The sequence below is a fragment of the Chlorocebus sabaeus genome, chromosome 16 (genome assembly GCF_047675955.1).
Source record: "Chlorocebus sabaeus isolate Y175 chromosome 16, mChlSab1.0.hap1, whole genome shotgun sequence".
In the NCBI taxonomy this organism is placed as follows: domain Eukaryota; kingdom Metazoa; phylum Chordata; class Mammalia; order Primates; family Cercopithecidae; genus Chlorocebus; species Chlorocebus sabaeus.
The window spans coordinates 33,914,477-33,938,491 of NC_132919.1; the positions used below are offsets into that span (position 1 = coordinate 33,914,477).

The 24,015-nt window shown below is 39.1% G+C and overlaps 1 protein-coding gene across 4 annotated transcripts in view; it reads left to right on the forward strand.

The window, feature by feature from the left end:
- Positions 1–24,015, forward strand: part of AP2B1 (adaptor related protein complex 2 subunit beta 1) — a 137,188-nt gene that overhangs the window by 32,908 nt on the left and 80,265 nt on the right. For all 4 annotated transcript variants that reach the window (XM_008011067.3, XM_008011069.3, XM_073004862.1 and 1 more), the window contains exons 6-12: positions 3,942–4,132; positions 6,157–6,378; positions 6,906–7,026; positions 7,152–7,247; positions 14,053–14,168; positions 17,002–17,167; positions 19,563–19,661. In XM_008011067.3, coding sequence (XP_008009258.1) covers positions 3,942–4,132; positions 6,157–6,378; positions 6,906–7,026; positions 7,152–7,247; positions 14,053–14,168; positions 17,002–17,167; positions 19,563–19,661 — 1,011 coding nt within the window. The remainder of the gene's footprint in view (positions 1–3,941; positions 4,133–6,156; positions 6,379–6,905; positions 7,027–7,151; positions 7,248–14,052; positions 14,169–17,001; positions 17,168–19,562; positions 19,662–24,015) is intronic.

Genomic DNA, 24,015 nt, shown 5'->3' on the forward strand with positions numbered 1-24,015 from the left:
AGAAACTCCCTTTTTTGGCTGGGTATGGTGGCTCACATCTGTAATCCCAGCACTTTAGGAGGCCAAACTGGGAGGATTACTTGAGACCAGGAGTTCAAGACCAGCCTGGGCAATATAGCCAGACCCCATCTCTAAAAAAGTAATTAAGAAACTTGACTGGGTGTGGTGGTGCAAGCCTGTAGTCCTAGCTACTCAGGAATCTGAGGTGGAAGGATCACTTGAGTCCAGGAGTTTGAGATTACAGTGAGCTATGATCAGTGCCACTGCATTCCAGCCTGGGCAACAGAGTGAGACCCTGTCTCTTTAAAAAAATGCAATTTTTTTTCTTGGAAACTCTAATTTTTCTGAAATGGTAGTTAAAAGACCATCGTTCTCTTTGTGTCAGTATTTCCTAAGAGAAATGCCAATTTTCTGTCAGGAGAAGTGTTACCCATAGTTGTGTTAACAGTTCTAAATCAAAGTAATAGTTCAAATGAAAGAAGCACACCTGTGTCTTAGTATACAGGCGAGTCAAGGCAGTTATTGTAAGGGTTGGATTTGTACTTTGTGATATTATTGTCCAGAGAAGACTGGAGGAAGAGGAAGTAAATCTTAAGTTTCAGTCTATTATTTTTAAAGTTTATTTAAAAAACTAAACAATATAGTACAGAATTCCAAAGAAACAGTATAAACATTGACAAGTGAGTTGTCCTGTACACTCTAGCCACCCAGTTCCTGTCTCAAAGTCAGTCTTTTTCTTTAGCTACTTTAGATTCAGTGTGACTGGTTTATTTTAAGTTTTCATTGAAGAGTGAGAGAAACTTGGCTTACGGACCAGGAAAACTGAGAGCGCTGCCTGGTGAGCCTGCCTCAGTATGTTGCTGAAAATGTAACAGTCTGACTGTGGAGATTAGGAGATGAAAGTGTAGAGATAGGATGGAAGGAACTTCAAGAAATTTTGAGAAACATTAGAGTTTCGGTATAGAGGGATAGGATAGCATCTCCTCTGGACGGTCACTATTTGGCAGTGATCTCTTTTTCTTTCCAGGCTTTGCTAAACAATCTTCTGATCTTTCTGGATCCTTAATTTAGACAGACTTTTCACCATTTCGTTTCTTGTTTTAATGTGATGATAAGTGGCAATTGCCTATTTAAACATCAGACCATACACTTCATTAGGTGCATTATACACTTGGTTTAATTTCTAGTTGCCTGTGATAACAGAGGATTTCTAATTGCTCATTCTGTTTAGTATCCTTCTGTTCTTTTTCTCCCCATTGCAGTTTTTAATTCTCCCCATTCTCTCGTTTTCTTTGTCTGTGTTTCCTATTACTAGATCTTATATTTAATCTTTTTGTTTTTTTTTTAAATGAGAAGAGTTTCACTGACATAAGTGGTCATTTATTTCGGACAACTGGTAACCAAGACTGGGCGTGTGTTGGCATCTATAGATCGAAACAGGCATCTGGCCTTCTGATATGATACTTTGATCCTTTAGACTATAATAAGGTCAACTAAGTACATTGTGCAAGGGAAATAAAATATCTTCCCTGCACGTGAAGCACATAGAAGGGATTATTATTTCTCTCTTTATGGCTTTTCTCATGCTTGATGATAGAGTTAGCGAACAAAAATTAAGTCAGAAAAGAGCCTCACACATGGTACCATCCAGTAGATGGGCTAGATGAGTTTTCCTGATTTGTGTTAACAAGAATAAAATAGTATATCTGTAACCATATTTACCGAGTGAGTCTTTGATTTTTCATCTTAGCATCTTTGTTCTGATCACCAAAGTATAGCTTGAGATGATTGCGCTTGTGGCATCATTATCCTTTACATAATAATGGATATTGTTGTAAGTATATTTGTTAAATAAATCACATTCTCTAGACATTTATCTTCCAGATAAAATCATATGCTGGGATAATCTGAAGATTACACAGATAATGTGAATACTAAAATCAATTGCTAGATTGTAGTCATTATGTTTCTTCCCTTGCTAACAAAATGATAATCATACAATTCTTCATTTCTCAAGGTTTTATTAAGGGACTTCAGGAAGAACTAACTGGTTTTACATTTTTGAGAATCTTTCCAATATATATAATTGCTGAAGCTGTCTCCTATCATGTCTCATTCATACTTGGAGAATATTTATTTATTTATTTTATTTTTGAGATGGAGTCTCGCTCTGTCGCCCTAGCTGGAGTGCAGTGGCATGATCTTCACTCACTGCAACCTTCACCTCCCAGGTTCAAGCAATTCTCCTGCCTCAGCCTCCTGAGTAGCTGGAATTACAGGCACACGCCACCATGCCCGGCTAATTTTTTGTATTTTTAGTAGAGACAAGGTTTCACCATGTTGGCCAGGCTGGTCTCGAACTCCTGACCTAAGTGATCCACCCACCTCGGCCTTCCAAAGTGTTGGAATTACAGGCATGAGCCACCACGCCCAGCCAACTTATACTTGAAGAGTATTTATATTCAGCCTCACTTTGCTAATCTTTAGTCAGCAACTGGGAGCCTCACTGCAAAACATGGTCTTAAGTTTACTTGTACAGGGCCACAATATATAGTATTTTGTATGTATGCATGGTTTTTTTTTTTTTAGTATGTTTGCAACTTTTAAATGACTTTAGATGTTCTTCCATTGTAGATTTCTTAGAATTAATTTGTAATTTTGATAAAGTGTTGACTTTTCTTCCTGCAGCTAAATGGATTCCCAGATCTGTGAGTCAGGATACAAGTGTACTTTCTAGTGTAAGGTAGCAGTTTTTCAGCCAGGCATGGTGGCTCACGCCTGTAATCCCATCACTTTGGGAGTCTGAGGCGGGCAGATCACCTAGGGTCAGGGGTTCAAGACCAGCCTGGCCAACATGGCAAAACTCCATTTCTACTAAAAATACAATAATTAGCTGGGCATGGTGGCGTGCACCTGTCGTCCCAGCTACTTGGGAGGCTGAGGTGGGAAAATCCCTTGAACCCAGTAGACAAAGGTTATAGTGAGCCGAGATATGCCATCACACTTCAACCTGGGCAACAGAGCAAGACTGTCTCAAAAAATAAGAAAAACAGGGTAGCAATTTTTCATTTACCCTACTCAGAAAGAAGGATACGTTTGAAATACTGTATTTCACTGAATCTTTAATGCCACTGATTATAAGATGTATTATTATTTTCTGTATTACTAAGAAAGAAAAGTGCTTCCTGTTGAACTGACAGGCCATTGATTATAAAATGCAGCCCAGTTTCAAAGATGTTAATGTGAAAAACTGTAGCTTACACTTGATGAATTATGGTAATATAACCAACCACCTTAAATTTACATAAGACTTTGTAGAAAGCACTTATACATATGTCATCTGGTTTTATCCTCAAACTGAAACTAATCTGTGAGGTGGACTAAATTATCTCACTTTCAGATGAAAAAACTGAGTTTCACAGGGATTACATATTCTCTCAGCATTGTATACTAGTGAACTAGGGTCTCAGGCCCACATATTCTTACTCTAAGACTCGTGGCATGATTGATGGTGTCAGCTCCCTCAAACCCATACAGCTACACAACTATACAATTATTTGGCCTAAATTTTTCTCTCTGTTGCCTAGTGTACGTATTTCATATTTAGACTTTGCCCTTTTTCATATGCTGTTCACATGTCTTGATTTTGAAAGTTTTGAGTGCCGTTAACATGGTTAATGTATGTTTTACTATTAAATAATGTGTGACTCTGCTAATATATGAATTGTTTTAATTCTGGGTTGCCTTACCACTATATATAATATCATTGGTGGTTTAATATATGTTTTGAAGTGGTTTATTTGTTTCTATCTGACTAGGTAAAATGTTCAGGAATGGTTATGAATTGAGATCCGTGAAGTGATCCGGAGAAGGCTGATTAAGTGTTTGTTTGTAGCTGTACTGTTCTTGGTGAATCAAGGTCATATCCCCTTCTTTTCCAGGTGGTGGCTAATGCCGTAGCAGCATTATCTGAAATCAGTGAGTCTCACCCAAACAGCAACTTACTTGATCTGAACCCGCAGAACATTAATAAGCTGCTGACAGCCCTAAATGAGTGCACTGAATGGGGCCAGATTTTCATCCTGGACTGCCTGTCTAATTACAACCCTAAAGATGATCGGGAGGCTCAGAGGTCAGTCTGTTTTCCTGGCTACTTTCTGACAGTCTTGCCTGATTCTGTTCTAGAGTCTGCTATTAGAATAAATCAGTTGAGGAAGGTCAGTGGCTTCTGGGGTAGATGTTGCTATCTCCAAGGTATTTTCTCATTGGATTTAGGAGTATTTTAGGTGGTGGAATAAACTATGCAAAACTGTTTCTTAGAAATGTATGTTTTTCATACAGTTACTTCAGCTAAAATCTTTCTTATTGTCTTACATCTCCCATGCAACAGTTCTTGGCCATTTGGCCAGCAAAGAGTGTCACTCTTTGGAGTGACAGATTTTTCATTCTATTAGATACATAGAAAGTAGCTTCATATTAGTTATCGAGCTGACCTGTATGTATAATTCAGTATGAGAGAGAGTATGTTAAAGTCAGCAAAATATATCCTGCTTTCCATTAGATATGGAAACCATGTCAGTCTGAATTTGAAGATTTTAGAAAACACACCTAGATTGTTCTGCTCAGCCTGTTACCATGTAATGTTGCAAATTTTCTTTAGTTATTAGAAATTGACTACTAAATTTCATCTACACATACATACATTTTAGTTTACAAAGTTGGAATTATCTCTAATTTTTATTGAGCATTTTGTATATGCAGGCACTGTACTAGGCAAAGTACTTCTGAAGAAATGTTGACTCTTCATTAAAGTTGGTATATTTTAATTATGGTAGATAAGAACTGGTCTGGCTGAAGCTGATTTCCAAGCTACTAGAATGTAAGTGATCTTCACTTATCTGGGAAGTAGTCCCTCTAGACTGAACTAAAGCTCACTCTGATAGTTTCTTTCCATCATTGAAAGTACAAATACAGTCTGGAAATTACTGAGAATTTTGTTTTCTTCTGTTGGCCATTGACATCACATTCATTCACTCAGCAAATATTTATTAAGCGCATACTATGTGCTAGGCAGTGTTCCTAGGCCCTGAGGATACAACAGTGAACAAAGTCATGGCCCTCTGGGATCACTTATTCTGAAGGTTGGGGGTAGGAATATATAACATGTATAGATAGTATAATATATCATATGTATAGATAGTTTAATATGTAATATGTGAGATGGTGATATATGTGAGATGGTGATAAGTACTAACAAGAAAGTAAAGTAGAGAAGAAATCTAAGAAATGCTGGGCATTTGGGGGTGAGGGGTTGTATTTTATTTTTAAAGGATGGCCAGGGAAGGCCTCACTGAGAAGGTGGCATTTGTATAAAGACCCAAAGGAAGTCAGGAATAGGAGGAAGAGAGAAACACCGCCTATTTATCTTGTTTCTTTAATACAGTAAGTTAGCTACTCGTGTTGCCCAAGCTATCAAAATTGGATTAATTTCTAAAGAACCCTCAACAGATAATTAAATATCTACCATTTTATGAGGCATGTAAGTATAGGTGGCAGGGGCTGGGAGAGGGGGGAGATGGGAAAATGCAGTAGTGGTGTCCTGCTATTTAAAAAACAAACCCTTTTCAGAGAGTCCCTTATTCTTATTATCCTCAAGACAGGAGGTTGGATTGTTTTCCCTACCAACCTGCCTCTTTCTGTATCTTACAATGAAATCTTCAGCCATAACTGGGTTGCTGGCTCTTCCTATGAAATAACTCTCAGAATGCTTAATTTGACTTCCTATAGGTTGAGTAGAAATGGGCTGAGAGGCAGGGAGCCCTAACATAGTATGGGGAGACAAAGAGGACTATAAAACCAGAAGGTAAATGGTGTGAGCTCAAGTGTCTTGGGTAATGCTAGTTTCTTTCCAGTTTGAACATCCCTTATTGCTGGTTTTCTGAAGTCTTCTGATGTCCCTGCTCTGCCTGTAGTTTGCTGAGAATGAGGCTTCTGCATTGTCGGATCCCAGTTTTACCTAAGCATGGAGCTTTGACTTTTCTAACTAATTCTTGAATTTTTTAATACTTGGGCCATTAGACTCTGACATATTACCTTATAGAATGAATTCAGCAAAGAAATTATAATTCGATACTAATTTTCATTCTTTGCCCTCAGCATATGTGAGCGGGTAACTCCCCGGCTATCCCATGCCAACTCAGCAGTGGTGCTTTCAGCAGTAAAAGTCCTAATGAAGTTTCTAGAATTGTTACCTAAGGATTCTGACTACTACAATATGCTGCTGAAGAAATTAGCCCCTCCACTTGTCACTTTGCTGTCTGGGGAGCCAGAAGTGCAGTATGTCGCCCTGAGGAACATCAACTTAATTGTCCAGAAAAGGTTGGAAAATAGTGAAGTGTTGATTAAAGTGTTTGTGATTTTGCATTAAGCTTAATAATGTTAATGTTAATTAGGCTAGTGTTAATCTCTTTTTAATATATGGAAATGAAAATGTTATATGGCAGAACAACTTGCTTGCCTAGCAGCAGGAGGCTAACAGTTGATATCACAGTATTTCTATAATAAATGCCATGTATTGCTCTACAGTCCAGTTTGTTTTCTGAAGGGTCCCTTTCTGATACACTGTCTAGTGCCTGGTTGATATGGTTTACGTAGTTTAGAGCCAGATTGTTGTTCTTTTAGCAGTACTTCATGGCAACGTGTGCCCTGATGCTTAAAAAGGATAAAAATAATCTGCCAAGTGGAACTGATAAGAATAGAGGCATATAGAGGAAGTTTATGCATTTTTTTTTTTTCCTGAGTGGAGCGAGAGAACAGAGAGGCACAGATTAGGTATTAATACAGTCTCAGAAGGGTGTATCAGTATATGCCTTCACCTTCCTTTCTTCTGTTTCTGTGTACCCTAGGCCTGAAATCTTGAAGCAGGAAATCAAAGTCTTCTTTGTGAAGTACAATGATCCCATCTATGTTAAACTAGAGAAGTTGGACATCATGATTCGTTTGGCATCTCAAGCCAACATTGCTCAGGTCAGACTTTATGCAGACTCAAGTTGATAATGATTTAGCTCTTAAGGTCTGGCCTTTAAAGAAGCTAGGCTGTGAGATTGCTATTTGAAAATCCTTAATGATTAACCACTTCCTCCATTTAACAGGTTCTGGCAGAACTGAAGGAATATGCCACAGAGGTAGATGTTGACTTTGTTCGAAAAGCTGTGCGGGCCATTGGACGGTGTGCCATCAAGGTGGAGGCAAGTGTCTGATGGTAGTTAGGATCATGTTTTGGGGATTCTGAGAGTTCTCTTCACTTTTTTCTTTAAAATAATTTTTAAATTTGTCAAAATAATAAAGCACACCATTTAAATGTTAAATAATTTTTGATGGAAAGCAGCTGTCTCTGGTGCCTCCCTTCCCTACCTAGACTCTCTTCTCAGAAGAAATAATTTTTTTTTTTTTTTTTTTTTTTTTTTTTTTTTTTTTTTGAGATGGAGTCTCGCTCTGTTGCCCAGGCTGGAGTGCAGTGGCGCGATCTCGGCTCACTGCAAGCTCCGCCTCCTGGGTTCACGCCATTCTCCTGCCTCAGCCTCCCGAGTAGCTGGAACTACAGGCGCCCACCACCACGCCCGGCTAATTTTTTGTATTTTTAGTAGAGGCGGGGTTTCACTATATTAGCCAGGATGGTCTCGATCTCCTGACCTCGTGATCCGCCCATCTCGGCCTCCCAAAGTGCTGGGATTACAGGCCTGAGCCACCATGCCCAGCCTAACCAGTACTTTATAGCAACAAAAGGAGGCAGATGTGTGTCAGAGGATCTTCTATGAAATACCTGCTACTAATTGGCCTTCTTTGTTTTTTTCAATTTAGTGCTGCTTTATGTAGTTTCTGTTGATAAATCATTTAGTAGACTGGCTGTTACAGCAAGAAGTTAGCTGATCCTGGGTTCTATTCCTGGTTCTGCTAGCTCACTTGATTCAGATATTTAATATGTTTGTTTCTCTTCATTGGAGAAATGGGAAGGTCTTTTTATTGGATCTTGATACGTTACATCTTTTTTATTACCACTATCACCACACATCACAACTTGTTTTTCTTTTCTTTTTACATTAACATATCTTACTAGCCGTCTACTTAGTATTAATATAGGTAATTTTCAGAGAGATTTTGGTAGCCTAAGAGTAAGGTGGTTTTGTTCTCTTCACTAGTGTACATAGCCATCTCTTCTATGAGACTGCCATTGTCTTATGACCTCTCTGACAAAGCTATAAATAGTAATACAAAAATTATATCTTATTCTGAAGTTAAGAGACTTTCTAGCCCTGGAATTACTAGAAAGTGTTCTCAAAGCATCTAGATTCCTCAAGACTGTTAGTCATGTATTGTGACTAATGGAAAGGTTCTCCATAGTCTTCTGGAAAAGACTTCTGATGACTTTCACTTCTTCCTTTGACTAAGCGTGCTTTGGTGGGAGTATGACAGGATGTGAGGAATGAGCTTTCTCAGGAAACTTAAGGTCACCCTTCAGGAATCCTGTCTTATCTAGTGCTCTCATCTCAGATTACCCAGATTTACCTTAGAACTTTTCCTATAACTGTTTCAGCCATGAAGATTTTCAGTTTGGTTTCAGTTTGACAGAGTTGCCAAGCCAAACAGTTAATTGGGCCAGGAGAGGCCATGATTGCCTGTTTGCACTAACTCATCCATGGGACAAGAATCAGCAGCATAAGAATTGTAATGAGCTTTCTGTATAGCTTTGGGAAGCAACAAGCTGTTGAGCAAATAAATAGCACTGAAAAAGCAATCCTATAGTACTATTTTTTTGTTCAGTAACTTTTGCCTATTTCTTTCAGAGGTAAACATACTCCTGGTCCTTTTCAGTTTTAAAAAGGGGAGAGGTAAAGGCATTAGGTTAAGACCAGGAGTTCTTCACTTCCTAGTCTTCTGTTTTTTTGTGTGTTTACTATTTCTAATTTTTATATATTAGAATAAAATATTGGTTTGTGTGTCATTCTTAAAGACAAAAAACATATTTTTCCTATCAGGAAAACCGTATTTGTTTACTATATAAAATTATAGAACAAGTTAAACAAAAAATAGAGTACCCCACCTCCCATGCCTTCTGTTTCACCTTCTCAGATATGCAGTGGACGTGATCTGGCAGACGTCATTTTATATCCTTGTTTATATAGTGTTCTATACAAAGATGTATTTTTTAATAAAAATGAAATCATTCCACAAATGCTATTTATTTACTTTGTTTTATACTCTACTTTTTTTGTGTGTGTGGCATGCTCTATCATGGACATTGATCCAAGTTATAAAGAAAAATTTATGTCATCTTTAGTTTCTATAGACATAATGTGTGATTACTTGATAACTTACTGAATTTGTAACTTTATCCCTTATTATAGGACCTTAAAGTTGTTTCTACTCTTTTTACAAACGTTGGTATAAGGAGTATCCTTGCAGCTAAATCTTTGAACTCTAGTTGAAGTGAACATTTTTTCATAACAGTTATGCTTATTAGCCATTTGGGACTTGCTCACTCATGTCCTGTGCACCTTTTTCCGATATGTTATCTTTTCCACATTGTTGTTTTAAAGTCTTTTGTAATTGGGATGTTAACCCTTCTTTTAGTTAGCATTTGTTTTCTCAGTTTGTTGTCCTTTAGATTTCTTTTGCTCTCTGATTCACAGAAGTTTAGATTTTTGTATCAGCTTTTCTCAGTCAGTTTTTTTCCTCAGTGGCACACTTAGAAAATTGTGCTTCACCTAAAGTTATATAAAATTCACCTTTTTTTTTTTTTTTTTTTTTTTTTTTTTTTTTTTTTTTTTTACTTCTATGGCAGTGATTTTGTCTTATATGTTTTTTTGGGGGTGGATGGGGAAATGGAGTCTTGACTTGTCGCCCAAGCTGAAGTGCAGTGGTGCAATCTGAGCTCACTGCAACCTCCGCCTCCCGGGTTCAAACGATTCTCCTGCCTCAGCCTCCCAAGTAGCTGGGATTACAGGCATGCGCCACAACGCCCGGCTAATTTTTGTGTTTTTAGTAGAAACAGGGTTTCACCATGTTGGCTATGCTGGTCTCGAACTCCTGACCTCACATGATCCACCCGCCTTGGCCTTCCAAAATGCTAGGATTATAGGTGTGAGCCACTGGGCCCAGCCCTTGTTTTATATGTTTAAGGGTAATTTTAATCAACCGGGAAATAATTTTAGTGAAAGATATGAGTAGAGTGGATCAAACGCCAGAACACATTGTTCTTTCCTTACTGTTATGAAATGTTGTCTTTATCATATACTGAATTTTGGATGTGTATTTCTGTTTCTGGACTTTTTGTATATACAATGATTGGATGTTTACTTCTGTTCCTCTGCCATACTGCTTTAACGGTAGTTTGTTTTTTTTTTTAATCAAAAGCAGTATGATTGAGATGATAATTTTCTTTGAAAATTAATATCCCTGACATAAATGTTTTTCAAATGTTATACATCATGAAGAACATCCTTTTATTTGTATTCATTTTAATGATAATACTAAGGATTTACTAAATATGAACTTTATATCAAACACTGTGCTAAGCACTTACTTGTATTACTAATTTATGGTAATTCAATGCTTACAGTGGCCCATATTCTACATACTACATAATTTATTAATATAACAATTATAATATTAATAAATATAGCATATTTAAATGTTTCCAACTGTTTTGCTGTTGCAATAACAGCAAAGGAGTTAGTAGCTGAAAATGAATAAAATAGAAAACATAAATAGAATCAGAAGAAGGACGAAACTACATAAAAGACTGCAGAATCGGCCGGACGCGGTGGCTAACACCTGTAATCCCAGCACTTTGGGAAGCCGAGGTGGGCAGATCACGAGGTCAGGAGATTGAGACCATCTGGTCAACGTCATGAAACCCTGTCTGTACTAAAAATACAAAAATTAGCTGGGCTTGGTGGCCCATACTTGTAATCCCAGCTACTCAGGAGGCTGAGACAGAATCGCTTGAACCAGGAAGTCGGAGGTTGCAGTGAGCCAAGATTGCGCCACTGCACTCAGCCTGCTGACAGAGCGAGACTGTCTCAAAAAAGAAAAAAAGGCTGCAGAATCATTTCATGGTACAACAGAACCATCCTCTATATGACTTCATATAAATGATCTCAAGGTGCAATTTTATTTTTATTAAATTGCTTATAGTGGTTTAGATTGTTATAGTACTTCTAAAGATTTTATTACAGAAATTTTCAGGTATACAATAAAGTAAAACTGAATAATGAGATCTTGTGTAGTCATCACCCATCTTGAACAAATACTGATGTTACTGTTTCTGTTTTATCTTCTCCCTCTTCCTCTTCCTTCAGGTGGGTGGGATCCTAATACAAGTCCCATATATCATCTTACTCAAGTAGTCCAGTGTGTATATCTAAGAGACAAGATACTTTAAAAAATACATTATCACATTACCATGCCCAGCAACTAACAATAATTCTTAATTTTATTGAATACTCAGTCCATGTTCAATTGTCCCTAATTATGTAAAAACGTCTTTTTTACAATTTGTTTGTGCAAATGAAAATCTAAATATGGTCTAGGCTGGGCGCAGTGGCTCACACCTGTAACGCTAGCACTTTGGGAGGCCAAGGTGGGCGGATCACTTGAGGCCAGGAGTTCGAGACCAGCCTGGCCAACACAGTGAAACCCTGTCTCTACTAAAAATACAAAAATTAGCCGGGCGTGGTGGTGCACGCCTGTAATCCCAGCTACTCGGGAGGCTGAGGCAGGAGAAACACTTGAACCTGGGAGACAGAGGTTGCAGTGAGCCAAGATCATGCCACTGCATTCCAGCCTGGGCAACAGAGTGAGACCGTATCTCAGGTCTGCACATTGCATTTGAATAATATGTCTCTTAAGCCTTTTTACTTACTTATTTTGGTGCCAGGTATTGAAGGAACTGGGTCATTAGGCTTATAGAATTTCCCAGAGTCTGGATTTGGCTGGTTGTATCTTAGTGATGCTATTCTATCTATTCCTCCATTCTCTTTAGATAATTAAATCTGGAGGCTTGGTAATTTTCTTGTTCAGAATTTTTAGCAAGAATACCTATTAGGTGATTCGCTGTACTTCCTGTTATATCTTATCAGGAGGCACATAATGGGGTGACCCATTATAGTACATTGTAATATATGATAGGCTGGTCCTTGACTTTTAGGATCTCTGTTCTGGTATCTCTCTTTTTAAAAAATGATCACTTATAGTTTCTGTACATTTGTTTTTTCACTTGTGTTCTCTCATATTATCTTCATTAATAAAAGATTAACAGATAAAACTCCATTTTATAGATTAATTGTAGGCTATGGAAAATTGTTGTTTAATGCCATAGACTTTTAAGTTTCATAGCCCCAAAACTGGTAAATTATCGAGTACTACAGTACTTTGGAGTTTTTTGGATCACACGTAACTTTGAAAATGTAATGGAAGTTGTAGACCCACTCACTGGAAAATATGCTTGACAGCTCCTACAAAATTGGGCGATTTCATTTCAATAGGTTTAAAGACACCCTCTACTATCTCCACTCATCCATGAGCTTCAGTTAAAGACCTCCTACTTTGGCTTATTCTTTAATTCTTATTCTTTCCTCCTATGATGGCTTATTCTTCTTATTTCTATCTCCTGGCTGTCCAAGATGGGTGTGTGTGTTTCTCTGTTTCTGGACTTTTTGTATATACGGTGATTGGATGTCACTCCTACTCCTCTGCCATACTACTGTCATGGTAGTTTTTTTTGGTGGGGGTGGGGGCGTAGTCTCGCTCTGTCAGCCAGGCTGTAGTGCAGTGGCACGATCTCAGCTCACTGCAACCTCTGTCTCCCGGGCTCGAGCAGTTCTTCTGCCTCAGCATCCCAAGTAGCTGGGATTACAGAAATGTGTGACCACGCCTGGCTAATTTTTGTAATTTTAGTAGAGATGGGGTTTCACCATGTTGGCCAAGCTGGTCTGGAACTCCTGACTTCAGGTAACGCACCCACCTCTCGCCCTGCAAAGTGCTGGGATTACAGGCATGAGCCACTGCACCTGGCTATAATGGTAGTTTTTTGTTGTTGTTGTTTTTGAGACAGAGTCTCGCTCTGTCAACCAGGCTGGAGTGCAGTGGTGCGATCTCGGCTGACTGCAACCCCTGCCTCCTGGATTCAAGCAGTTTTCTACTTCAGCCTCCCAAGTAGCTGCGATTACAAGCGCCTGCCACCACACCCGGCTAGTTTGTGTATTTTTAGTAGAGACAGGGTTTCACCATCTTGGCCAGGCTGGTCTTGAACTCCTGACCTCATGATCCAGCTGCCTGAGCCTCCCAAAGTGCTAGTGATGGAATTACAGGCATGAGCCACAGCACCTGGCCTTTTGTTTGTTTGTTTGTTTGTTTTGAGACGGAATTTCGCTCTTGTTGCCCAGGCTGGAGTATAATGGCTCGATCTTGGCTCACCGCAACCTCCGCCTCCCAGGTGCAAGCGATTCTCCTGTCTCAGCCTCCCAAGTAGCTTGGACTACAGGCATGCGCCATCATGCCTGGCTAATTTTTTTGTATTTAGTAGAGACAGGGTTTCACCATGTTAGTCAGGCTGGTCGCAAACTCCTGACCGCAGGTGATCCACCTGCCTCGACCTCCCAAAATGCTGGGATTACAGGCATGCGCCATGCCACCCAGCCTTGGTAGTAGTTTTTTTTTTTTTTTAAACTAAAGCAGTATGGTTGAGATGATAATTTTCTTTGAAAATTAATATCCCTGACATAAATGTTTTTCAAATGTTTATACATCATGAGGAACATCCTTTTGTTTGTATTCAAAGGATTCATTTGAACTGATTCATCTATCCGTTCAAATAATGAGTGAAACTGTATCATATAGCTTGGTATCTAGCCTCTAGTGTAGCTTGGTCCAATTAAGTGCCTGATCTTTTAGTTTAGTTTAGTTGATGCACCTGCATGTTTCAAAATTTTTATGTTGAGGTGGTGTTATCGCATAGATCATCTGACTTCTCATTTTTTGTATTCTTCCCAGCAATCTGCAGAGCGCTGTGTAAGCACATTGCTTGATCTAATCCAGACCAAAGTGAATTATGTGGTCCAAGAAGCAATTGTTGTCATCAGGGACATCTTCCGCAAATACCCCAACAAGTATGTCCAAATACTTTTAGCCCTGTTTCTCAAATTACTTAGGAAATGTTTAAGTAAGGCACTTTGAAATTGCCTAGGTAAGAATTACTCTTTTGAATGTTCCTGGTCATAATAGGATACTTTATTAAAAATTGGAAACGTAAAATGGTTAGCACAGGGATTAAAACCTGAGTTTTCACTCTGCTTGCTTTCTTTAGGAAGAATTGAAACTCTGTCTGAATATGCATTGTCTATTGACATATTTTAAAGTTAACCAGATTCTTTGATGGCAAAGTTACTGTTAAATAGGATATATTCTAGGTTGTTTAGGCATACTCTCAGTTTATACTTGTTATCCAGACATAATTAATGATCGTGTACCTTTTCTTCTCAGAAATGTATAAGTTTGGATGATATATAGCACCCTACCATAAAAGCCAGGAAGGTAACAGCTCTGCTATTCACTTTGCATGTTACCTACTACATTGTGGAGAATTACAGAACATATAACAGATTATCAGTCTCATGCCTTTTCTGAAGTATTTTAGTTACTGTCATACAGATATTTTAAAAAACTACATTTTCACTTCACAAGTTTTTCAGATTGAGGCCTCTTAGTATATGCAGCAAAAAATACTTTTTTAGATTTGATTTTTGAAAACAAGTAATTAAGGAATCTGAAAATGAAATAAGAGCAGGTTTTGTAAGCATCTTAAATCTCATTTTGCCTTACACTCATAGAGATACCTTGTGCTAAAGTTTCTGATTGTCTTTTTTTTTGAGACAGAGTCTCACTCTATTACCCAGGTGAGTGCAGTGGTGTGATCTCGGCTCACTGCAACTTCCACCTCCTAGGTTCAAGTGATTCTCCTGCCTCGGCCTCCCAAGTAGCTGTGATTACAGGTGCATGCCACCATGTCCGGCTCATTTTTGTATTTTTAGTAGATACAGGGTTTCACTGGCCAGGCTAGTCTCGAACTCCTGAGCTCAGGTGATCCATCCACCTCGGCCTCCCAAAGTGCTGGGATTACAGGCATGAGCCACCATGCCCGGCCCGCTTCTGATTGTCTTTAAAGATAATGTTAAATGAAGCAGCTTGTAGTAAGTTAGCTTAGTGGTGGGCTCAAGAATTAGTAGATATATTTTGACAAGGTAGTGGTTTATTAAGCATTGTGTATATTTTTTAAAATTTTAGAAATAGTTCTTTTGGAAAGAGAACCACATACTTTTTGACTCCCAATAAAGAAGAGGGTCAGTCTCTAAACTTTTTTTTTTTTGAGACAGTCTCACTCTGTCGCTCAGGGTGGAGTGCAGTAGCGTGCTCTCAGCTCACTGCAACCTCTGCCTCCCGGGTTCAAAGATTCTCCTGCCTCAGTCTCCCGAGTGGCTGGATTTACAGGTGCCTGCCACCACACCCGGCTAATTTTTGTATTTCTAGTAGAGACAGGGTTTCACCATATTGGCCAGGCTGGTCTCCAACTTCTGACCTCAAGTTATCCACCCACCTCGGCCTCCCAAAGTGCTAGGATTATGGACATGAGCCACCATGCCCAGCCTAAACTTTTTAAAATTAACTTTTGTTTGTTTGTTTTCAAACAGGATCTCACTGTGTTGCCTAGGCTGGACACAGACTCCTGGGCTTAAGTGATCCTCTTGCCTCAGCCTCTCTAGTAGCTAGGATTACAGGCCTGTGCCACTGTGCCTGACATTTAAACTTATTGATTGAGGGTGAAGATGTGTATCTGAATGTGATTGGTAGAGAAATGTGTCCATTTCTGGTTTATGGTTAATAAGGAGTTAGGATGGTTTACTTTTAAGAAAGCAATCAAGAGCCTGGTTTAATCAGTAGAAGTAGGCAGATACTTAGTTAAGTGTACTATTTAGTTGTCCACATCTAATTTATTATACAGAGTCATTCTAATGGTTAAAACTACATTAGCCAAGGAGATGGATTCAACATGGTAAGCCTGAGAGAGCAATAGATACGTAAAAATAAGTATTTGAATTACTTCTTTCTTTGGAGAAATAAGTCATTAGTACAGGTACCTTTAGAAGAACTAACATAAAGAAAGATCTCTTTTATAAAAAGGAGAGATAAGTGGATTAAGGGACAGATTTACCATTTCTCGTCTGGATACCGTTGTTGTCTAACTTCATTTGCCTAAAAACAAAGTGGAATTTCTGTTCCTCTCTACCGTGAAGGCAAAATGGAACAATAGGAAAATTTTCTAATCTACATATATGAAAGATTGTTGCAAATACAAGGTAGTGGTATTATCTTACACCACAGGTTAATTTTTCCTTGTAAAAAGAACAGATGGCAGTGTGGCTCACACCTGTAATTTCATCACTTTGGGAGACCAAGGCGAGAGGATCACTTGAGGCCACAAGTTTGAGACCAGCTTGTCAACATAGCAAGACCCCCATCTTTACCAAAAAAAATTTTAAAGTTAGCTGAGTGTGGTGGCACTCAATTGTAGTCCTGGCTACTCAGGAGACTCAGGAGGGAGGATCACTTGAGCCGAGGAGTTTGAGGTTACAGTGAGCTGTGATTATGCCACTGCACTCTAGCCTGGGTGACAGAGTGAGACCCTGTCTCAAAAAACAAAACAAAAGAACATCTGATGAATTTTTATAAAGGTTTTAAGGTCTAGATCTTAAAAAATAATTGAAGGGAAATTTAAGGCATTAAAATTTTCTGACTTAAAACCTGTACGTTCTCTTGACTAAAAGCTTTTACAGTTTGGTGGTTTGGTTTAGGGTTCCTTGTTTGTGGTTTTGCCTTTAGCCTTCACTTTTAAATATAGTTCTTAGTTTTGCCCTCAATAACCATAGTTCATTTTTTTCACATCAGGTATGAAAGTATCATTGCCACTCTATGTGAGAACTTAGACTCGCTGGATGAGCCAGATGCTCGAGCAGCTATGATTTGGATTGTGGGAGAATATGCTGAAAGAATTGACAATGCAGATGAGTTACTAGAAAGCTTCCTGGAGGGTTTTCACGATGAAAGCACCCAGGTAAGTTCTTGTCTCTTGTCTTTCCTAGTAGTTTTAGATGTCTTTGGGGAGATTTCAGAGAAAGCAAAGGTTATAGGCAGTTTCTTCTATGTCTATATTTATATATAGTATGTTCATTTTTCTGCCAACAGGGATGTTCCTTTTCAGTTTTACTGATTTTTTGTTTTTGTTTTTGAGACAGAGTCTCGCTCTGTTGTCCAGGCTGGAATGCAGTGGCAGAATCTTGGCTCACTGCAACCTCTGCCTCCTAGGTTCAAGCAATTCTCCTGCTTCAGCCTCCCCAGTAGCTGAGATTACAGGTGTGCACTACCATACCCGGCTAATTTTTATATTTTTAGTGGAGACAGGGTTTCGCCGTGTTGGTCAGACTGGTCTTGAACTCCTGACCTTGGGTGATCCACCCATCTCGGCCTCCCAAAGTGCTGGGATTATGGGCATGAGCCACTGCGCCTGGCCAGTTTTACTGAATTTTTTTTTTTTTTTTTGAGACAGTTTCACTCTGTTGCCAAGGCTGGAGTGCAGTGGCAGGTTCTTGCTCACTGCAACCTCTGCCTCCTAGGTTCAAACAATTCTCCTGCCTCAGCCTCCCGAATAGTTGGGATTACAGGCATCCACCGTCACTCCCGGCTAATTTTTTGTATTTTTAGTAGAGACAAGGTTTCACCATGTTGGCCAGGCTGGTCTTGAACTCCTGACTTTAGGTGAGCCACCCTCCTCGGCCTCCCAAAGTGCTGGGATCACAAGTGTGAGCCACTGTGCCAGTTTTACTGATTTCTAATGTTAAAAACCTACATAACTCAGACCAGTAGTTCTCAAACTTCAGTGAGCATTATTAACACCTGGAGGGCTTTTTAAAGGCTTCACCCTGACAGTATCTGACTCAGTAAGTCTGAGATGTGCCTAAGTATTTGTATGTTTTACAAGGTTCAGGGTGATGCTGATGCTGCTGTTAATCCAGAACCGCACTTTGACAACCACTGGCTTAGAGCAGTAGTTACCACTACTTTTTTATTTTCTGTCACCTAAGAATGACTACACTTTTCTGTTAGTAATGGCTGTGGCTCATTACAGCAGGGATTTTTCACTTGAGGCTGTGGTGAGGTTTGAAAAGATTATCTTTGGGCCGGGCGCGGTGGCTCAAGCCTGTAATCCCAGCACTTTGGGAGGCCGAGACGGGCAGATCACGAGGTCAGGAGATTGAGACCATCCTGGCTGACACGGTGAAACCCCGTCTCTACTAAAAAAATACAAAAAACTAGCCGGGCGAGGTGGCAGGCGCCTATAGTCCCAGCTACTCGGGAGGCTGAGGCAGGAGAATGGCGTGAACCCGGGAGGCGGAGCTTGCAGTGAGCTGAGATGCGGCCACTGCACTCCAGCCTGGGTGACAGAGCGAGACTCCGTCTCAAAAAAAAAAAAAAAAAAGATTATCTTTGAATGAAAATTCTGAGACTGCTTCTCACTTTCCCCTGCCAAAATTAGAGCCACGGGACCAGGAAGCCGATAAATTATTAAGCCCTTTTTTCTTGGCATTTGTACTCAAAGCAAATAGAAAATTATGCATGTAATCTACCATAGCAATTTTAATAGACCTAATTCAAGGAGTATGTACAAGTCAATAGCTTTATGGTTTAGCAGCCAACTCTTAATAGGCTGTAACCTGACATAATTCTACTGTCCTGGCTGTTGCCCCAGTATGACAGATGATTCCATAATTCCCCCCAAATTGTAGCTTTTGGTAGAAGTAAATAATGAAAGACTTGTTCAAGAGCCAATATTATCACCATCAGTATGTTAACATATACTTTAAGAAATGTAAGCGAGGCTCAGTGACTCACGCCTGTAATCCCAGCGCTTTGGAAGACTGATGCAGGAGAATTGCTTCCAGCCAGGAGTATGAGACCAGCCCTGGCAACATTGCAAGACTACCTCTCTACAAACAATACAAAAATAAAAAAAAAAAATTAGATGTAGTGGCTTGCACCTGTAGTCCTAGCTACTTGGGAAGCTGAGGCAGGAGGATTGCTTGAGTCCAAGAGTTTGAGGCTACAATGAGCTATGAATGTGCAGCCTGGGCAGTAGAGGGAGACCTTGTCTCAAAATAATAATAGTAATAATAATAAACACAGGTAACTATCTGGCTTAGAAACAAGCAATATTTTGTGCCAAAAATGCATTTTGAGGATAAAAGGATAGAGTTTTCAGTTGAATACCTTTGTATTTCCCACGAATACTTTTGACTGCTCTTGTTGATACTGAGTTTCAGCCTTTTGTCTCTTAACCAAAATCAGAAAGGCTCCATAGTAATTCATAGTTGGGGAAACACCACTTTGGAGATGATGGCAGGGAATAATGCCAGTGCCGTTCTTTCACTGTATCACAAATTATGTCTGTTTAGGTGCAACTCACTCTGCTTACTGCCATAGTGAAGCTGTTTCTCAAGAAACCATCAGAAACACAGGAGCTAGTCCAGCAGGTCTTGAGTTTGGCAACACAGGTAAGAAATCTGGAAAAAGAGAGATGTTGATTTGTCTTGTTTCAAATTGTAGGAAATTATGAAACTCTTCCTAGGGGATTCATTTGGGGAAGTTTTGTTTGAAGGAGGTATGACCTTTAGATCTTGTTAAAATATTAAAACAATGCCTTTTAACTTGTTCAGCTGAATTGTAGCTAATTGTATGACTTTTAAATGAGTTGACTGACTCCACTTTTCATAATTCATGAAAATTGAACCTAGACTCTTAGTTTAGTGAAGGACATACTTAGATGAAAATGACATGGTCTGATAGTACCTGCTTCACTGTGACTTCATTTCAGCTTTCAAATGAAAGTACTATGTGCAGATAAAAGATGCCTCAGCAAAGTTTCATGCATTGTTCTACCTTCCAGAGTGTTTGCCTTTCTCTTGGAAATTAAGTGCTTATGCTGCTTCCTTGAATTATTTGATATATTTGGATCTCCTTGGAATTATTTGATTTTTTTGGTCAGAAGAAAAGAAGTTTAGATGGATTCTGATCTCAGGAAAGTGGCAGCTGGCCTTAAAGATCAGGTCATTATATTAGATCCACAGAAATCAAAATAATTAGGTTTTCTAGTATAACTGGTATAATGATCATCAGTCCATTCATGATTTAGTAATGTTCTTAATTGGATTTGCCAACAGGCTGGCATTTTAGCAGGCTGTCAGGGTTAAGATGTGTGTCTGCAAATGGAATATGATTCAGATATCCAGTTTACCATTTTTCTCTCTTTCTCATCCCTTTATACTGGTGCGTAATCAAAATTTAAAACCCTTTCACAGTACTTTGCCTAGTTCTGAGCCATAATTTTTCCTGTTACTAATTTTACAACTTTAAAAAATTTATTTGTATGAGCTTGTACAACTTTAAAATAATTTATTTGTACAAGCTATTTTGAAGTATTTTAAAAACTTTCTTAAGTATCTTCCTCTGCCTGAAGCAAAGCAATTTATAAGCATCAGTGGTTAATATTAGTATTGAATTGAGTGTTCTGATTTCCTGTGTCTGGATCCTTGATTAACCCATTTGAATCTCTAAGATGAATTCAAAACAATTTCTTTATTCCTCCCACCCCCCCACTTTTTTTATTTTTTGCACTCTGTTTCATGTTTAATTTTAAACTCCTAAGTCAGGGGTGTCCAATGTTTTGGCTTCCCTGGGCCACGTTGGAAGAAGAATTGAGAATTGTTTTGGGCCACACATAAAACACACTCACAATAGCTGATGAGCCCAAAAAAAAAAAAAAAAAATTGCAAAAGAATCTCATAAAGTTTTTTTTTTTAAAGAATATTTTAAGCCTATTGTCCTTTAATCACCATTTGCTTACACGTTGAAATGTAAAACAGGCAAAAGAGAAAGAAGGAAGAAAGGAGGGAAAGACGGAGAGAGAAAATTGAGAGAGAAACAAAGATAAAAGAAAAAAGAGAAGAAAGAAGGAAGGAAGGAAAGGAAGGAAGGAAGAAAGAGAGAGAGAGAAAGAAAAAGAAAGGAAAAGAGAAGAAGGATGGAAGGAAGGAAGAATAAAAGAAAAAAGAGAAAGAAGGAAGGAATGAAAGAAGGAAAGAAAGAAAGAGAGAAGGAATCTCATAAAGTTTTAAGAAAGTTTACGAATTTGATTTGGGTCACATGTGGCCCCAGGTTGGACAAGCTTGCTATAAATGGTCACATAGAATGACAGAATTAGAGCAGCTCACATTTGATCAAAACAATTTCTAAAGAGAATTTTGGCCTTTCTTCCTCTCTGCTTACTGTAAATATCCAAGCAAGTATGTTTGGTAGTTTCATCTGTTTTCACAAGTTCTCAACCCTATCATCATTGTCTGTTAAGGCCTATGTGTTTGTATGTAACAGGCACCATAGGAGAGCTGTATTACGCATTCTGGCCAGATTTCACACTCAGTCTCATTACCTCTTAAGTATTTATCAAAATTTGACTGAGATAAAGTATTTAGGAAGGATTGTTTAAAGGATACAACGTAGTGCTGTTCTTACAGATAGTCTGAAATTCACCTCTGAATCAAGCCTTATTAATAGACATCTGGATACCTGTACTGCATTGTTTTTGACCCCTAATAAAATTGCTAAATTACGCGAATACTATCAGTCTGTACTAATAACAGTCATCATGGGAAACTACCCAATTTGGATCTGTTGTTAGCTTGTTATTAAAGTCATACTTTATTATGTTTTCTTCTTTGTGAAGCCCCAGCAAATTCCTGACAAGTTTTGGAATTTTCTGTGTATCAGTGTAGCATGCCTGATCAGCTTTCTTTTCCATATTGGTTGTTTGAAACCTTAGAATCACATTTAACCATCTCCCATGGAAACTGTGTAGGCCATTGTGGCATGCAGTTTCCTGACTCTAGTTTCAATTAATGCTGTTTAGCCTTAGATGCAATTTTCATAAGCTTCCTAGAGCAGGACAGGCTAGAAACTCACTTAATCCTAGCAAGGGTTAGTATACTATTTCTGTTTTTATAGATGAGGAAATTCAGAGAGGCCTAATTATTGTGGGGCAGAGGTAGAACTCAGACTCAGATATGTCTGGCTCTAAGGTCCATGGTCTTGTCCACTGTGCTATGCTTCCTCTAGTCTGAAGGTTAAGAATGACTTGGAGAATACGTATTCCCTGCCTGAAGCAATATTGAGCATAAGCCCATATGTATATGTGTGTTTGCTAGTTTTGAGGTCTTTGTGGATGATTACTTCATACTATAAATAATAAGCAATTTCTCAAGGCTTGCCTTTTTTCAGTATTGAGTCTAGCTCTGTCACCCAGGCTGGAGTGCAGTGGCGTGATCTTGGCTCACTGCAACCTCCGCCTCCTGGGTTCAAACAATTCTCCTACCTCAACTTCCTGAGTAGCTGGGATTATAGGTGCATGCCACCACGCCCAGCTAATTTTTTTTTTTTTTTTTTCAGTAGAGATGGGGTTTCACCATGTTGACCAGGCTGGTCTCGAACTCCTGACCTGAAGTGATCCTCCTGCCTTGGCCTCCCACAGTGCTGGTATTACAGGTGTGAGCCACAGAGCCTACCTGAAGGCTTGCTTTTTCTATCCAATTAATTTTTCTGTCTAATTAATTAATTAAGTCTGAGAAGTTATCATAAAAGAGTAAGTATGCTGCTGGGCGCTGTGGCTCACGCCTATAATTCCAGCATTTTGGGAGGCCGAAGCAGGCGGATCACTTGAACTCAGGAGTTCAACCAGCCTGTGCAACATGGCAAAATCCCATCTCTACAAAAAATACAAAAATTAACTGAGCATAGAGGCACACGCCTGTAATCCCAGCTACTTGGGAGGTTGAGGTGGGAGGATCGCTTGAGCCCAGGAGGCAAAGGTTGCAGTGAGCTGAGGTCATGCCACTGCACTCCAGGCTGGGTAATACAGTGAGACACTGTCTTGGGAAAAAAAAAGGAAAAAAAGAATAAGTATGCCCATGTAAGTCCTTTCACCTGGTTCTCTTTTTTCCTCAAGTTTGTGAAATAAGAACCTAAATATTTATGGCTGGTGAGTACCAATTTAAGTTTAGGATGCAATGTGGTCTGCTGAATTGTGTTAATTGGGTAGTAAGGTTCTGATGATGCTACTTCCACTGATTCAGGACATGACTGAGCAAATTTCTTTTATACTGCTTTTCTTCTGTCTCTATAGTAGAGTTAATTAATACTGTTTTTACCTGTGCTGAGAAGTAAATGAAGTGTATGTATATGTGAAATCTTAGTGCTTTTAATTTTAAGTAAAATGGGAGTATAATTAAAAATATTATTGGGGGGGAAAACCCAACCCTTGAATCTGAGGCTTCATTTCAAAAATTTATCATTTTACCTGTTACACAGAAAGTCAATACAGTAGTCAGTTCAAGTCAGTAAAGAATACAAACAGAGGCCAGAGGCCGGGCGTGGTGGCTCACGCCTGTAATCCCAGCACTTTGGGAGGCCGAGGTGGGCAGATCATCTGAGGTCAGGAGTTCGAGAGCAGCCTGACCAACATGGAGAAACCCCATCTCTACTAAGAATACAAAATTAGCCGGGCGTGGTGGCATGCGCCTGTAATCCCAACCACTGGGGAGGCTGAGGCAGAAGAATCACTTGAACCCAGGTTGCAGAGGTTGCAGTGAGCCGAGATTGCCCCATTACACTCTAGCCTGGGCAACATAACCTACACTCTGTCTCAAAACAAACAAAGCAAAATAAAACAAAAAAAATATCTAGACGTTAGTAATTATTCTTTGTGATACATGGAAAAGAGGTCTTCATGTTTTTCTATCTATGAACTAGGGGCCACTGTCATCAGAATCACTTGGGCTGCCTGTTAAAAATACTGATTAC